The 18,182-nt window shown below is 33.6% G+C and overlaps 1 protein-coding gene across 1 annotated transcript in view; it reads left to right on the top strand.

Annotated features, from left to right (window-relative positions):
• Positions 1-11,279, top strand: part of LOC149782685 (uncharacterized) — a 57,494-nt gene extending 46,215 nt beyond the window's left edge. The window contains exons 2-7 of the mRNA XM_089934176.1: positions 4,318-4,630; positions 5,326-5,406; positions 5,842-5,964; positions 6,625-6,746; positions 8,281-8,473; positions 10,103-11,279. Of these exons, the coding sequence (XP_089790302.1) occupies positions 4,358-4,630; positions 5,326-5,406; positions 5,842-5,964; positions 6,625-6,746; positions 8,281-8,473; positions 10,103-10,984 (1,674 nt within the window). The 5' untranslated portion in view covers positions 4,318-4,357 and the 3' untranslated portion in view covers positions 10,985-11,279. The remainder of the gene's footprint in view (positions 1-4,317; positions 4,631-5,325; positions 5,407-5,841; positions 5,965-6,624; positions 6,747-8,280; positions 8,474-10,102) is intronic.
• The last annotated feature ends 6,903 nt before the right edge of the window (positions 11,280-18,182 follow it).

The following is an 18,182-nucleotide window of genomic DNA, read 5'->3' as shown; positions in this document are numbered from 1 at the left end:
CAAAACCATGAAGTGGAACATGTAGTTGAAACTGGTATATGACACCACTAGGACAATATAAATAAATTATACAACATATAATTCAAGACAGGAGTTATTCAAAAGACGTTGTGGCCGGGTCAAGACGATTAATTGACCCAGATTTTATTGAAAAAATATCAAGCTTTACAGATTTATGGCCATAATGTGAAAATGTGACGAACTGACTCATGAAAATAGGGATAACAATGCGGGGGGGGGGGCAGGGGAGACTTTAGTATAATTTCTTACTTTAGATGATACATTTTTCAATTTATCTTTATCTCTATCTAATACAAAATGCTCATACCTTTTTAACTCGTGTTGAAACAGGTACTCTGTATCGTTTATACCTCCTGAATTTGGGAATAAATGGCTTTTTGCTAAAATTGCAGCTCTCCTTAAATGAAATAATTATAAAACATTAATATATGTAAACAAAAAATTCTGTACTTTGGTCAGTCCAATTACTCTTAAGTATATAATAAGCACATTAATAATTTTACCTGTCATTTTAAAAAGGACAAACATGAAGTTGACATTTTCTAAAAACAAATAGGGGCAGAACATTATGATTTAACATGGACATATTGCTGTAATACCAAAATCATTTACCAAATATAGACTGATGTGAATATGTGACCTTATTCATGTTAAAAGCAAGTTTAGATTTTATGTAAAAACTATAATTTATGTTAGTCACCTTATCCTTGTAATCCATCGACTTAAGTTTATCTCTGGGTGGAAACTGCTTCACTACATCCGCATAAGACATACGGGTATCGACAAGGTCCAAGGACAACAATTTTTCAGCGCTGTTTACCTGCTCCATGTCCAAACTAACAACAAATGACTCCAATACTGTTTTCAATACATATGCACCATTTATATTTACATGGAGTCCATCACGTGCCAAATGCATACTTCGATCAAACAATGGGTTATAGTCAATAAAATGGCACTTATCACATTCTCGGCTTAAGCTCATAATGACATCATTTAGTGCAGCACATCCTCTTTGTAAGTCTGGTAAAACAGTAGAGTTCCAATGAAAAGATTTAAAGTTACTGGTGGTTCGAGGCAGAATTCCACAAACAGTGACCAGCATCGTGGGATTCATTTCCAGCAGCTGACGAATAAAGTCTCTGTAACAACTGAAAGCAAGAAGTGCACAAAAAGAATTAACTAAATGCAAACAAAACATGACTAATAAAACTGTGAAAATTTCAGAAATTCACCACCATAGTAACTGCTGCCATTTGGGAAATATAAAGAAAATGATACAAAAATTTAAAAACATCTGCTACCAGGGTTATTTTGTTCAACTCTCAAGCTTTAAGCAAAAATAAATATCCCATTTTGACATCATATGGCAAGATTTCGGAACAATCAACACACTTCATTTTTGTTGTAGCAATGTAAAAATTGTATTGTCATAAAGTGCAATATGTATTACCTAATTAATGTTACCCTCCTCCTGATGTTAAGCCTGTTTATTTGTGGCATTTGGTGGATTATTAGTTAATAAATGTAGATTGTTGGAAGCTGAGAATACCAAAATCAGTTAAAATTGTGACAAGAATCTTGAATTAAATGAAGCTACTGAAACACTTTCTTCAATACTTTTATGTTTTTGTTCATTTTGTTAAAGAAACATACTTCAACTTAATCTGATTATGGCATTCCCGGCATAAATCACATTTCAGGCAAATGAAATGTAGGCCAACATAACTTGAAATCAGGTCCACATGATTGTGTGAGAATTTTAATTTATTAGAAAAAAGGCATCAGAGTAAGAACAATCTCGCTAAATCATTGTGACTTTAATTTGTAGAAAAGCATCAATACGGGCTGCATAAAGTTTGAGATATTTCTGAAATCTGACTTCTCAATATGATGCTAGGTGACATCAAAACATGCTACACAAGCACAATTAATTTGGTAATAAAACATTGACCCCAAAACATAAATATCAGGGTCAATGTCTTAGACTGTATGACGAGTAGTCAATATGGATGCTAATCATGTAAATTTGTTATTGAAAATTATGCTGGTCATATTATAATTAGAGAGAATATTTGGAATTCATCACTAGCCAGTTGTACTCTGTAAGATCAATATAATAAATTAAATATACAATAGAAATTTATAATAGTTATGCTGCAAATATTGGGCACAAATAATAAATGTTTTCAAAGTCAAATTTACAAGTAAAAATACCTTGTAAATATGCTAACATCTTTTCCAACATCATTCGAACCTATGTGAAGAATCAGCAGGTCAGGTTTTTGGGCTCGGACAACATCTAACACTTTGGATTTAAAATTGGTGACATCTCCAACCAATTTCGCACCAGGAATAGTCAACAGGAATAAGTTGGGAAGATTCAGAAGACAACTGAGTTGCTTCAAATTGGAATCACCTGCAACGAAAATGCTCCTCGACATTCTGACAAGTATGCGGCAGCTATGCAAAATATACAATGAATATGAAATGAATATCCACTATTTAAAAGAAGTAACTGTCTTTCTAAAAAGAAAATATAAATTACATAAACACTAAATTATACTTTTCACACCAGATCAAGTGTAATAAAATGGAAGTTAATCATAAACACTTCAGAAAACAAACTACTATCTTGGGGTAAAAACGTATCAAATGAATATAACTAATAAAATATTTTCTAGTATATTCTTCACGCTATCAGTTCCAATACCTTAACTAGTATGTGAATATGCAAACTTCTTACTTAGGTAGTAATCAAATTTAAACACTAATACATATAAATGAACAAAAAAACTTAGCAATGCAAGTACAATATCAAATAAATTCAGCCAATATTCACAACAAATAGCAAATAAAGTCAAACTGATAAAACTTAAAAGGACTGAAACGAAAATTCAAATTGGTCTGGCAGTTGGTAACGTGACTATGGTCTATACAAACTAGTTTGTTAAATTTGCGCACTATGATAAACTGTAAAATAAATCAAAGCGTGATTAATTATAATTACATATATGTCTAACAATTTTTAAATATATATGAATCGAGAATATGGTAACTAAGATGCAGCAATTATTAATCGTTATCGCTCAAATTTGAAAGGCGTTCGCACGAATTTTGGTTCAAGCGGAAGCAGGAAGTAGAATTGGTGGTTTATGGGATTGTTTCTGAGGAATGTATTGTACAACCAATCAAAACCATCGTTTTTAGAGGATACATTTGCATATCTGAATGTACGAATATTTAATGAAGGTAGGATTTCTCCATTATCCCCCCTCATATGGTATGTTTGAACATTATCAAAGGAGCATTCACGTCAGATAAAATCAATCCCACTTTGGACGACCTGTTGTTCTCGATCTGAAGAAACCTGCTAATCAATATTGTCACAGTGTAGCGTCTATACTCGCTTATATAAGGAGTCCAACTGCAAACTAGAGAAGTGTGAACCATTGTACATCATTTAATGATATACTTTTGCTCTTCTTTCTTTTAGCTGGTTCACACTGTAAACGGTTCATCATACGATTTCCACTTTAAATTTGTATACTTCTTACAGTTCATTGTTTTAATCTTCTAATCTTTTCAACTTTGTAAATGTCATCTTTCCTTTGTCATATATAAATAACACCCATTCCTAAATCCTGTGATATGTGTTCCTATTCTTCAGATCTTACAGCCTTTAAATTACAGGATCACCTAAAAGTACTTGCCTGATTTCAAATATTTCATCGGTATATAATTGCTCATTATGTGCAGTTATCTGACCAATATGTTTGCCAGCCCAGCAGGCGATTTCGGAAACATTCACACCCCGCTGGATGATTAAATTGCTAAGCGCGAGCTTGTAAGTTCTTCTAAAAATATTTGATAGACAGATGCCGCTGTTGACTGAGATGTATGTTCCTCAATTATTAGGAATGATAAGGTTTTCATTCACAAAATCCCAAATTCGTAGGCCATCAATAAATGTAATTATTATTTAGAAACCCATTGTTGGATGTTAGTAACGATTAATTGGCAAGGATATAAATGTAGGAATGTTCATTCCTTTAGTTCAAGATGTATAACACTGGATAGCTTCTATTGGAACGAACCAAAGACCGGTGTTTTCAAATCGTTTACACAATAAAACACATTAGTGTTTAAAATAGAGTGGTAGAAATTTCATCTGTAGAAATGATATTAAACTAAGGCAAATATCCTATAAAAAGAAAGTAAATGAAAATTAAATCAAATCTTATTTTTTTTTACCTATTCTCTTAAAATATGGATTTCATTCAAATTTTGTTCCAGAATTTGACTCATCGTTGATTGTGACATTCAAACGTCTTACATGGCTTCAGAAACCAAAGTCTTAGTGTTCTCCCCGCGAGACAAACAAGCATGTAGATCAGCAGTAAGAAAGTTACAACAGGAGAAGGTTATAGCCGTGGATTGTGAGGGCGTCCATCTTGGCACAAAAGGGCCACTTACACTCATGCAAATTGGGATGATCAACGGAGATGTATACCTCTTTGACGTCATGAACAATGAAAAGGAACAAGACAAAAGCTTCTTCAAGGACACGGGTCTGGACAAAGTTCTTTCATCACCACAGATAGTGAAGGTAGAAAAGAAAAATACACGGATAAGACTGTAGCAACAAACAAACTATTGGGAAATTAGTTTCGAAAATAGATTGGTTTAACATCAATAAAATGTTACGTTCCTTTTAATAATAGTCTTGTCAATATATACTGAGATTCAATCGCATAAATTAACTATTAGTTATTACGTTTTTGATTTCGCTCTGTTCGTTGTCCTAATGAATTAGATTTAGCGAAATTGTGCTGGTATTGCAGTGTTCTTATTTTGAGACATACATTTTAAAACAAACCTTTTCATATTAGTGAAGACGATGATACTATTTTTTGTTTTGTGATACACCAAATTGTAGCACTTCCGGTTCCTTGTTAGGAAGGCATTGTCTATTTAGACCTGGAAAAGTGACATGCTTACTAAACGTTTTCATTCATACTCTGCGTATTCTGTAACACCGACACCAATCAAAATGAAGTTTTTACCTTCACATCAATATTTTCAGTGAAATTTTCCTCAATTAAATGTTCACTCAATAAGAACACACACACACACACACACACATACATACATATATATATATATATATATATATATATATATATATATATATATATATATATATATATATATATATATATATATATATATATATATATATATATTAGCATCCTGATAACTAATGTAACTAAATACATTATTTAACTACTAATTATATTTTAGGTTATACATTCCTGTTCTGGAGACAGTGCAGCCCTTTTCCATCAGTTTGGCATCAAGCTTGATAACGTCTTTGATACGCAGGTAAATAATAAAATTACCTTTTGAATGCCTGACTAAAAGTGGATATAATCTGGCATAATGGGAGAATGATGAAATTTGGACTCGTGTGTTTAGCTTTGTCAACAACCCACCAAGATTAATAGGACAAATTGAAAAGACGTGGGCTATTGTCTTCTTTTATTTTAGTGGCGTTGCTTTTTAAAAAGAAGACTAAGTATTGTTGGTATTCGTTGGCATGTCGTCGGCATGTATTTATGTCTGTAGGTAGATAGGTAGGTACGTACGTAGGTAGGTAGGTAGGAAGGGAGGTATAATTTCTTTTAAGGTAAGTATTTCCAGGTCTACAATTCTACCCATATGTAAACTGTATATTTAAATAAATTGTGGACCGGCTTCTACTTTACGAATTTACATCAAACGATAAGTATAATTATTATCTCTACTTTTTACTCATAGGTGGCACATCTTGTGATTGCGGAACACAAGGGACGCCGACTTCCATACCGACTGAAGCTTGCAGAACTTTGTAGCACCTATTCGGACACAGCGAAGGTGTACGAAGCCAAGGATGACGTGAAGGTTGTTCTTCATATTTCAAATGCTTTTTTATTTATTATTCGAATTGATAATCCTTGAAAAATATTTTCTTGTCAAATTTAGTGATACAAAAATGGGAAAACAATGCTAATATACAATGCTAAGAAAATGGGAAACAAGAAACATGTGTACCTTGATGAATATGTCATATATGTGATTTCTTTTCTTTTGATGGTTGCAAAGTGTTTCGCAGCAAATTACCATATGTTTGCATAATTCCACATAAAAATTTGCAGTGTGACCGAAACTTATCTCAACATTGCAATAATACATGTTAAAGGATGCACTATTCCCTGTTTTCAGTTTTGTTCAATGAGTCTGCATGCAACTTTGACTAAGTATAATCTTTAAATTGATATATGTACATTGCATGTATATTCGTGACAAAGTTGAAGCCGATTAGCTCAAAGAGAAAGACAAATTAAACAGCAGAGTTGAAAACGTTATTAAGCAATAAATATAACTTGTATACTAACAAGAATTGATTCTTTGGCCCAGTGCTGGAGGAAACGTTTATTTGTATAAATAACATTGGTTGTTATAGCATATTTCTGTCATGTTTTCTGTCATCATGGTGAGAAGGTACTATGTACATGGTATGATTAAAAATATGTACGATGTAACTTTGTAATTGTATTGTAGTTAGAGTGGTGCAAGAAAGAAAATGATTACTGGGCAAAGCGACCTTTGACACAGGAAATGATTGACTATGCCAGTGGTGACGTCACTGCACTTATACCAGATGTTTTCGAGAAACAGAAAAGGTACGATAAGGCTAAATGATACGTTGCCAAATTATTGTAAAACTCTAGAATCTTCAGAAGAAATTATTCCAATAGATATGAATAGCAACAATATAGACAACAGTACCCAAATCATACATATAGATTGTTAAACGTGAGAAAAAGATAGCTTGCAGAAAACCATTAGCTACACATACAGTATATCATGGCATATATAAAAAAAACTAAACCAATACTTAAACACATATAAAGTGTGCAAAAGAAAATATCTAACGTATCAATTTCACACATGTGAATGAGAGAAAATATACAATTTGTAACACAAATTAACCCAACTGCAACAAAATTTAAATTGCAACCCCTAAAAAATTCAGATGATGCAATAAATTTAAACATTTCACAAAGGATTCATATGAATATGCACGCGTGCATGCCCATTAGGATTTAAGAGCATGAATGTGTGTTAGCCACTGTAGCTGGTGTGTCTATCTGCTTGTGCTTCTAGAATAGAATGAAGATTTTCCCTTGTAATTCGTGCCATAGAAAATGGCATTAATTATGACAAAATTATGTTTTGAGAAAGTAACAGTGACATAAAAACTGCATTCATTAGCAAATTAAACAGTTGATAAAACGGAAAACATAATAATCTGCAATATTTTTATTACCACGATTCATTTACCATACCTACAATACCTGATGGATCGAATAGCTTGGATATGTACATTAAAGCTATTAAAGATGGAATGGCAAGTAAAGACAATCCTGAAAATAATATTGACAGTGAATGCTTAAAACGAACTACAAAGAGTGTTGTTACTGTTGAATGTGACACTAAATTTCTTGCATTTAGCAGACCAATAGTCATACAAAACATAGATTGTATCTGATGATATTTGTGTTATCTTAGCACCCCAGAAAATGGATATTCATCGCCTTCAACTTAACATAAAGAGACATTGTCTTAATAACATATATAATCACGCCAGATTAATTATTAATAACAATCATAATAACACCAGATTAATTAAAATATGGTCTTTAGATACTATTATCGATAATCATCACTTGCTAACCTAGCATTTTAATTGTAAATGCATCATAAAGACAACCATACTATCTTTTAAAGAACAATGCAATTTGTCTATGGATATTATTTATACCAAATAAACGTTCAAGCGTAAAAATTGTTTCGAGGTCACTATCGCCTACCAAGACTTAAACAGTACGATCCATATAAACAGCCTTAAGAAAATTGGCCCGTCGAGAAAAAAAAATTGACCTTGTGTATAGATTGGAAAGTAATTTTCTTCTTCAAATGTTGATTTTTATATCATGCAAACTTTTTACATACGGTTAGAGATACACTATTTTAAATCGTATATTCAGCAACGTAATAGCAATACAAATTTAATAATTTGATATAATTCTTTTTGTGAGGACTTGAATTGTCAACTTTGACGTTTTCTTACGTGGAGGCTGTACATATCATACAGCACCAAATAAGTACTGATTCTTCTAATACTGCAAGGTAATTGTTCCCATTATTGCTCAGATATCTCGAAGAGAATGGACAGATTGACAAATACGCAGATCTGGTCCAAGAGGAGATCGAGTTTCACATTGATCCAGTTATGAAGGAAAAACGAAAACTTCGACACGATAAGGCCCGTGAGGCGATTCTAAACGACATGAGTGCTAAATACAGAACGTCGACAAAATATTCTGCCATAACAGACGAGGATGAGGTCTGTAACTAGTATATATGTCACGACACCGGCAATTACAATTATTTAGTTTTGTTATCGAAGAAAAATATAAAACAGTAGTGATTACCTTAAATATAAATCTTGCTTTATTTCGGCTTGCTTTTATTGTATCTACAATAGAATTGGCAGATATCATTAGGGGCAAATAAATAAATGACAAAACGTACGCTTCGATTGCGATTTCTTTTCTTAAGTGGATACTTTTTTATATACTGTACATGACGTGAAAATGATACTAGTCTTGTTGTATACAGTTAAATTGTTCGCACAACATTCATCATAACATAAAAACTGATTTTCTTTGCCTTAAAAGTGATAATTGAGATAAACGTGTTTTCAGATATTTAAACCTTAGTCAATCTTCGGTCTGTCACTTACCACAGCAAATTTTAGAATGCTTCGCTAGACTGTTTTTCTCATGTCCTAGTTTGACTTTCCATTGCAATATAACGAAAGCAAAATCTGGCCTGGTGAACCAGACTAACAGTTTTAGTACTCTTGAAATGCTTCTTTGCTATGAAATATGGTGCACAATAACATAATAATTGTCCTGAAATTTTAATGTACATTTGTCACATTTTGTCTATAAACCTAAATATTCATTCTTATAGAAGCTTGAGTGGTTTTATTGCTTGTCTGCCCCACCATAACTGGGGTATATTGTCATAAAATTTGTTTATCAATCAAAATACGGTCCATAATCTATGTCATTGAACGCATTTATCCAAACGTCTGGTTGTCGCTCAGTCCCTCAGAAATTACATATATTATGATTAAAGATTTGCAAAAATTGTTGCTTCTCAATGGATCTTTGAAGCTGGCTCGTGACTCTCGTGAATAGCAACCGTTTAACATCAACTGATTGGGAGCTCGCGTCGCCCAGAAAAAAAAGATTAATTGAAACCATCCTATATGATCGTTGCCTCCAATGAGGAAACTTTAAATTGCATATGATGATTGAAAACATCCCAGTCCATTTTAAGACAAGAAAGCGATAAAACAATTTTTTGTTGATGTTGTATGTTAAAACACTCGCTCTAATGACTTGGGTTTCAACAACCCCGTCTAGATTCAGCGAGCATTGCTCACATAAAATTACATGTAAATCATATAAAGATACTCAGTTCTCAGTTTAATAAACAACTTAATCGACTGTCCTGAAAAACAGTTCCTCTCCAACAAGGCTTACAAATTCCACTCATCTTTACTCCTTGTACATTTACAATAAAGCGTTACCAATTTTACCAGACTGCTCAAACAGGCTACGCATTCATGCTTACATACAGGCAGGAAGCCAAATTGTTGTTCGTACGAGATTTTGAAGTGAATGAATACGCAGACATTGGAAAGAAGTGTAATATCAAACGTTATGAACCAAGAAACTCGGCATTTTCAAATAAATCAGAACAATATTTCTATACATTGTAAGGCGAAGGCAGTGTGGCTAGAGCATGCTTACTCCTATAGAGGACAAATATGGACGTTGAAATATCTTCTTTTGTTATTAGCTGATGATATTTTGGCATACAGACACACAAATGAAACATATCACTAAGCAGCATTCAATGAAACGAAAGTATAATATATCCAAACAACGTTTCTTTTCAGATTAAGGCACTGAAGGAAATCAACCTCAGAGATATACCGGATCAGCCTATTGTAATACAAAACCTTAAGCATGGACATATACGGGCCTTTCTGGGTGAACTTGAAAACGACCTAAAAACTCCTGAGACGTTTATTTCCTCTCGAAATCTTGATCAAGAACTGTATGACATTGAAAAGTATGGACAGGAGGAAATCAGAGAAGATGCAAGCAGGCTGAGAAAACAGGTTTGTGAGGTCGTCACGAAGGATATACAAAGAAAATACACGTCTAACACGCCAGTGGAAAACATTTCAGAGACCGATATCAGAGCCCTAAGGTACATCAGGCCGATATCAGATGATGGTCCTAGTTATTTCCACCCAACTGTCCTCGCCTTGCACTGGAAAATTGAAGAATACGATATCGACGTTGCAGTAGAGAATTTGAGAGCTGATCCTGAGTACAATGTCTCGTTTGTACCAAAGCTGAAATTTTTAAGTTTTAATACCAAAGTCCCACAATCGGTCAAGGGAAAAGCCAAACAATTGCTACAAATGGTAGAAGCTTCAACGCTGGCCAATATTCCACGAAAATACACACGTGATACGCCTCTTGACCAATTGTCCGAAATGGAGAAGGCAGTCCTTCGCGACATTCGTACTAAGTCGAATACATTTCATCCAACAATTTTGTCCTTGCACTGGAGAATTTGCTATGACGGTCTTTGCAGAGACTTGGAACGATTTAAAGAAGGAAAACTGAGAATGAATAGCGGTTTGGAAAAGAAACTAGTTTTCTTTGCTAATAATCGTAGTGTTCCGGCAGATGTAAAAAAAAAGGCAAAGGAATTTCAGCAATATTTACCGAAAGCAAGACGAAGGAGTCCGGATGATTCGTTTTGATTAGAATATTGCAGAGTATTGAAACGCCGAAAATGATGAACAAAAATATGTTTTTTATGTGATATAATGGAAGGGAAAAGTCATTTTGGCTAATTGCGTTGATTAGCAAATAGTGAATATGATTGTATGTTTTATCCAATTAATTGTCTTTAACAGAAGTTACAAAGACATCTGACATACACTTCTAAACAATTACAATACATATTGTATATTTTCTTGTTTTTATTTTGTGATACTGCAATGTGATACGCCATTTTACTGTGATAAGGTCTTTGCAAAATAAATTAATTTAGTAGATTTTGTTGCTTGCTTATTTAAAGTATTAGAGCATGCACTTGTGATATAAATTTCAATCAAGGGAAGAAAAAAGCTGATGTGTATTTAGTTTTGTACAATTGAATTTGAACATGAATTCCAAGGTGAAGAGTGTATATATATATATATATATATATATATATATATATATATATATATATATAGTGAACAATATTGCATTGACTGTAAATTTACCTTAATTATAGAAAATCAAACCTTTCCTCAACATATCCATGATTCTATATAGGTCTACCTAACTGAGACGGGTTGGGGTGCGAGGGGCAGGCAATGTCGGCAACCGATCGCGGACAAATAGTAAATACAAAACGAATGGCATCATTCCGTAAAAAGATATCAAGGCAAAGCTGGGAATTCTAAAGATATCTTGGGGAAAAAGACATTATTGGAAATGAAAAAGATATATCAGCAAATGTCTAAACGACACGATTGTTTATTTGACGACACGATCCTGGTCTTTGTCAAAATACGTCACCATTCCTTTCTAAGCGTACACAGAAAGACACGCCTGTGTGGTTAAGTAGTGTAGGCCCCACTACACTACTGATGTATAAGACTTGATACTAAAACGGATATCACCTCTAGCTTCAAGATGTCGTTGCAAAAACATAATCTTCCCGATGTTGGTAGTCCTACAGCTCACTGTACCATACATGTATAGCTGATGAACATTGAATTAATATCTAAAATAATTGCAGAATGTGTGCTCGTAATTCGAGTATGATAATTTGTGCTACTTATATTTCATTATTTCATGTTAGTTTCTTTTTAAGCATTAGATCAGAGTAGAATAGCCCGAATATCAGCTTTTGAAAATGTTCAGTCATGTAAAACATTAGAAAATTATTTAAATGATTTAGTAACTTCTCCCCAATGTGACGTAGCATTCAATCACTTGAAAACATATTACATTTGCATCTTTGGAATTTAAAGATACCCGGAAAAGTGTACCTACTAAAAAATCATTAGATGGAAAGTTCGTTATTTTTGTGCCTGATTACTTGTAACAACACTGCAGATACCTAGATATGCAGGTCTATAATGAGACGGCAGATGTGAGTCTATGCATTGTGCAGTTTGGTCAAACGTATATGCGATTACAACGGAATATCGAGATACGATGATATATGTTAAAGAATTAAATTTAGTCCTGCTGTAATTTGCTGCAGTTTTGCAGCAATTCATGAATGATTGAAATTACCTTTAAAATCTTCACAGGTGACATATTAGATAATTTACAGTTTAATGCTTGTAGATTTTCTGTTTGCAAAATATGCCAGGCTCATCTAAAGTGCTCTGTCTATCTTCAACATGGCCAATGAAGTAAGAAAATTATATCCATTTCGAGTCTGCGTAGAATTTTTCTCGCATGATGCAACTTACAATCGAATAATTCGATTAAATTTGATTCTATCTTATTTTAACGTGTGCAAGTATTCGACTTCAACCAAAAAGTAGAGATATGTCTATCAACGCGATTTGCAATGAAATATTATTTCCTCTTACATGAATCCTTTCTGTTTGAAATATTAATAGTTTCATACATGCGAAAGTACTGTTTAGTCGATCTTAAACAAAAGATATATTTGTGTTATCTGTGTGACATAGTTCAGGTAACCAGATAACGACCTGACAAAAGCAAACGGATCATAACAAACGGCCTGCGTTAGTATAGAGGAGTTATGTTCCTTGCAATGTAGGAGGTACATTAATTACAACGTACATAAAAAATGACAGTGTTACCCAGATATGGAAACATTAACAAGTGTTCAGTGAACATTATGACGCCTATACTTATTTTTAAAAAAAAAATATTTTCAAGACTAACTTTGAACTATATTGACAAAACAACTGGGGGTGGCAGCGGAAGGAAGACTGCCACATCGGTGCCATTCGAAAATGTATTGGCGGATTATAGCTTCTTACAAGGTGTCCGCTTTATTCGGTTCTAGTTATCTAGGAGATGACCGCCCTCCCTGTTATCGCCCGGATCGAGTAAGCTTCTAGGTGGAATAAATAGAGATCTGAGCAAATATATAGAACAGAATGACACGAGCCCCAGTACGAAAAGAATCAAAATTTAATCAATTGCATAAACACTGGAGATAATACAATACATTATGAAGATACACTTCTTTGGAATGAATCTTTCATCGAATTTCAAAACACAAATATATTTATAAAAATAGCCGATCTGTTTTACTGATAGAATTAGTCATCATTCGATCGAGTGAACAATTAAAGTCGTTGCCTTGTACAACTGCATAACCTGCTTAGCTCTGGTTCCCTCCAATTTCACTGTAGCTGTTCTATGTCCTTTCGCCCCTTCTTTCCTTCCGTTTTCTTTATCCTCTCCAACCTTCTACTGCTTCGCCTCCCTTCGGTCTTTCTTTGTGTGGATAGGTGGTTATGTAAGCATGTAGATACACAGCTAATTGATTGCGTAGGTACATCTGATGATACGTCGGAAGAGCTATTTTCTCCTTTTCAAATAAACAAAAAGCGACCTAAATTTTCCGTCGGCAATCCTACTGGGAATAAATCATTCCTCCCCTTCTCGTTATCAGATCTTAATATCGGCATTCAAACAGATACCAAAGGCTCTTAAGTCGGGCCAAGCATGGCAGACCAAACAATCCAAAGTACTTCCAAATGGCTATAACGGTTCCACTCTGGTCTCAATTACACAAATGAATGAACGAAATTCATTACAGGTCGTAATTACGCTATTTCAGCGAATATACACATTAAAGTCTTTATCATACGTGAAATCACTTAAGATCGGTGAATTCAAACGGATTCCCGTAACTCATATCAATAAAGATTATATATGAATTCCTAGAATACCCAATTCCTATACAAACAAGACGACAAATTCAAACAATTCGTCAACTTATATAAAGTTTATACATACATTTTTAGAATACCCAATTCCTTTACAAACAAGACGACAAATTCTTGTACGAATTCCGTTATATATACAAACTCAGCACAGTTATACTCACATCAAGAAAATTGATTTACGAGTTTAAACAAACTAAATTCATGCAAACATTATACTGGCATAAACCAATTTCAGGAAATTTTGACGCACATACCTGTGTTTTCAACGTTTTTCTCAACTTAAACCAAAAATTGTGACCGTTGAACCTTCAGACCTCCGGTCCCCAGAACAAGTGTTTTACGAGAGAGAATATCTTTCAAATTACTCTCGGAGTCCACGTACGTTTACTCTTGCAGCAAAGCTTAGACTAATTTTGTGTGGGAAACACGCCCCTTATTTAGCGTAACCAATTAGGGTTAAATGTATTTACCGCCTTTTATAACTAGTCTCAAAATCTGGGGTCATTTGGACCTTCTACGTTGCGACTAATGGTTTATGAACATGTTGAATTTTTGACAGTTCCACTAAGAAATCGAAGTTTAACCGTGTCCCTAATAGTCCCTCTGGCTGCTATATAAACAAAAGTGTAATTAGCCTCACTACCGTCCCGACCAGACATTTAGAAATGCTTGCAGTATAGCGATTTAACAAGCGCCTGTCTCCATACATCTAATTAATTGTTCCCTGGTCTCCAACTAATGTGTTCTTCATAGATCGACAGAAATTGCCCCCTCACTATATGTATATATATATATATATATATATATATATATATATATATATATATATATATATATACACACAAAATCACGAAACTATCTGAAAAATAAATTTTATTTTTCATGATAAATTAGAAGTATCACAATATCCTGAGCTTCTTTAAATTTCTTGTTCTGCCTATGAGTGCGCATGTGCACAGTAAGTATATCTCTAAATTTGAAAAATTGAACCAAAATTCCATTGTTGTCCTTTAACTATCTGGCTACAGAGCTGAGATCAGAAAACCATTCTCATGTTCAGTCTTACACTTTACTCAAATTTCTGAGGTCTAATTGACTTATGTCCGAGAAACCACCAATTCGATTTCACAGCTTAGCTGAGTCTGCGCCTGTGAAGGAGAATGGTACCATAACGAAACACAACAAAAAGAACAAGATCGACGTCCTTGAAAAGTTTACTGGCTTTTTTCATACCTCTTGTGTCACGTGTTTAGGATCGAATAAACAGTAACACAAGAAAGAGTGAAAACAACAAGCTTTGAAAAATACAATAATCTATTTCCCCGGGAAAATTCTGTAAAAGATGAAAAAATATGAACTTATGGTTTAATAGAATCAAATCCAAAATTAATCCAAGAATAATACAAAAATAAATGTTTTGAAGTCCTGATAACAAAATGTCCTACTAATTTCAAGTTTGAATCCCGACGAAGAATCCGAGATGAAAGACGATGACGTATGATGCAATATGTAGTGTTGAAGTCTACAGTTCCTTGTAGAAATGAGAATTATCACTCCGGTTTTGGAAATCAAAATAAATTTCTTATAAGAACTGTCTTTGATTAAGAATCTCACATGAGCACATGTATTTTCCAGAAAAATAACACAATTAATCCTTTTGAATCCAAATAATTTGAAATAACTCCAAACAGCCCAACATACAACTTTCAGTTTAACAGCCCGGCTTCTACTGAGGATAATTCTCCAAAACAGAGGTTATATGGTCTTGTAAAACGTAAACAAGGAGTCATGTGATCATCTTCTGGAAGGTTATAGAAAATAAGTACTTGTTAAGGATCACGTAAACCACGTGTGACCCTGACAAATACCAATCATTTTACTCTAAGAAATAAAAAATGAAAAATAAATAAAATTGTTTACATCTTAAAGACGAAGTCCCATGATGACCTCGACAACAACCAATCATTTTAAAATAAAATATAACTTTTTTACGTGGATGCTACGAATTTTGAAACAAGGTCAGGATTTAGATCAACACCTGGTGTTTATAAACTAACAGTCAAGGTAAACTATTTTCTGAAAAAAGTATCATCTCTAGTGACTAAATTTACATTACAATATCATGTAATGAAATTTTTTTATATAAAAAAACTGATAAACAATTAAATTGAAATAAAAATATATGAAATCAGATATAATTAAATCAAATATACATAACATACCGTGTATCCCGTATAATAATAATAATAATAATCTTTATTTAACGAGGATAACAAAATTGATAATGAAAGACCCGTCTGTCAACTGGTCCTAATTTTTTTGGACAAGTTATACTATTTAAAAACGTTACTTAACACTTTGGTATGATCGCACACATTTTGAAAGATTTAAAATGAAGTATTATATGTTACTATAATGGTCAACGTATATATATAAGAACAATATACCATACACAGGTATATGCATCTCAGCATGTCAGAAGTCGTATATGCATGCATATAATAAAAATGCACATATTATTTCTGTATACAAGGATACAATTCCAGCTGGTCGAAAAAGAATTTCTTTCATGGTGTTTTAAATGAAGCAATGTAGTTTGAATTACGTATCCTCAGGGGTAAGGAATTCGAAAAATTAGTTGCTGATAGAGCAAAAGACGTTTTGAAACCCCTGGTTTTCGACCACGAAATCTTGAGTTCGTTGTTAGCTGTTGATCGAAGATTACGTTCAGTATCTGATAATCTTAGTTCAGTTAGGTTTGAGATATAATCTGGATAAAGATTGTTTAGAGAATTATATGCCATGAGTCCTTTCAGATTAAGAATGTATATGTAGCCCTTGTAGATGCCAAAACAACACAGTCGAGGAAGTAATAATAATAAGAATTTTCTGAATTATTCAGAGTTTGTCAACTCTGGATAGATTATAATTGGATTTGTTTCCCCATATGATACAGCTGTAGTAGATCAGTGGTAGTGTATATCCCGAAAAAAAGTCCAAGCGACTGATGGATGGGCCATCCTTTATAGTTCCCTTACGAATTGTGAGTAGGTTTGCTAATTTTAATGGCCCTGGAAATTTACAGGAATTGATACAGTACTCCATTTAATTACTTCTTTCAATGGCTCAGAGATTAATAAAGACTTATTTATTTTAATAGAGTTTTGGAGTGAATTCCATCTAGACCTGGTTGTTTATTAATGTTTATATCATTGATAATATCAATCATATTAGCTATTGTCATTAGGGTCGTTTATGTTTAAAATGAGGGATCTGAATTTGTTAAGAATAATTAGTAAACTCTTTACATTTATGATAGCACTTTTGCTGCTCCTCAGATATGTCTTTAGTATACCAATCGGTTTGTCTAGATGGTTTAGTCTTTTTACTTTGTATGGGGCGCGTTTAATTAGGGTTGTCGGAAAAACAGTAGTTCCTGATCGACAAAGTCATAATCCGGTTGTGTATTAGAAAAAGTGAGCTTATGGTTTGAGACAGTTTCCATATACATTCATTTTTCAGCAATTTTTTTTTAAAGCATCGCCATTGCATATGGGAGTGTGAATCGGTATTTTGCATTTAGTTTCTTACGGGTTGCACATAAGGGACAATGATAAGTATCAGGGTATGGTTATCTAGTAGAGGTTGTCAAGACGGGCAGTCTTGATGTGGTCGATCAAGGAGGAAGTGCAGGCTGTTACTCTTGTTAAAACATTAATTTGCTGTGTTTGGTAGTGCATTAATATCGTATAAAGTCATTTAGTGTTGGTATCAGAGATAAAATCAATATTATAGTCTCAAATGATAATTATTTCACTGTTAAAAGTTCAAGCTACCTTTAGCTGTAATTCACATAGGTAAGTCCATGGTGAGAGGGGGTTGGAGCTCAATCTGCATTTAGCTCTCATTCAGATTGGTCAGTCCATGGTGCGAGAGGGTTTGGAGCTCAAGCTACATTTAGCTCTCATTCACATAGGTCAGTCCATGGTGAGAAAGGGTTTGGAGCTCAAGCTATCTTTAG

The sequence above is a fragment of the Sinohyriopsis cumingii genome, chromosome 15 (assembly GCF_028554795.1).
Source record: "Sinohyriopsis cumingii isolate HCF-2022 chromosome 15, ASM2855479v2, whole genome shotgun sequence".
In the NCBI taxonomy this organism is placed as follows: domain Eukaryota; kingdom Metazoa; phylum Mollusca; class Bivalvia; order Unionida; family Unionidae; genus Sinohyriopsis; species Sinohyriopsis cumingii.
The sequence above is the reverse complement of the archived record's forward strand: the minus strand, read 5'-3'. Positions and strand labels throughout refer to the sequence as shown.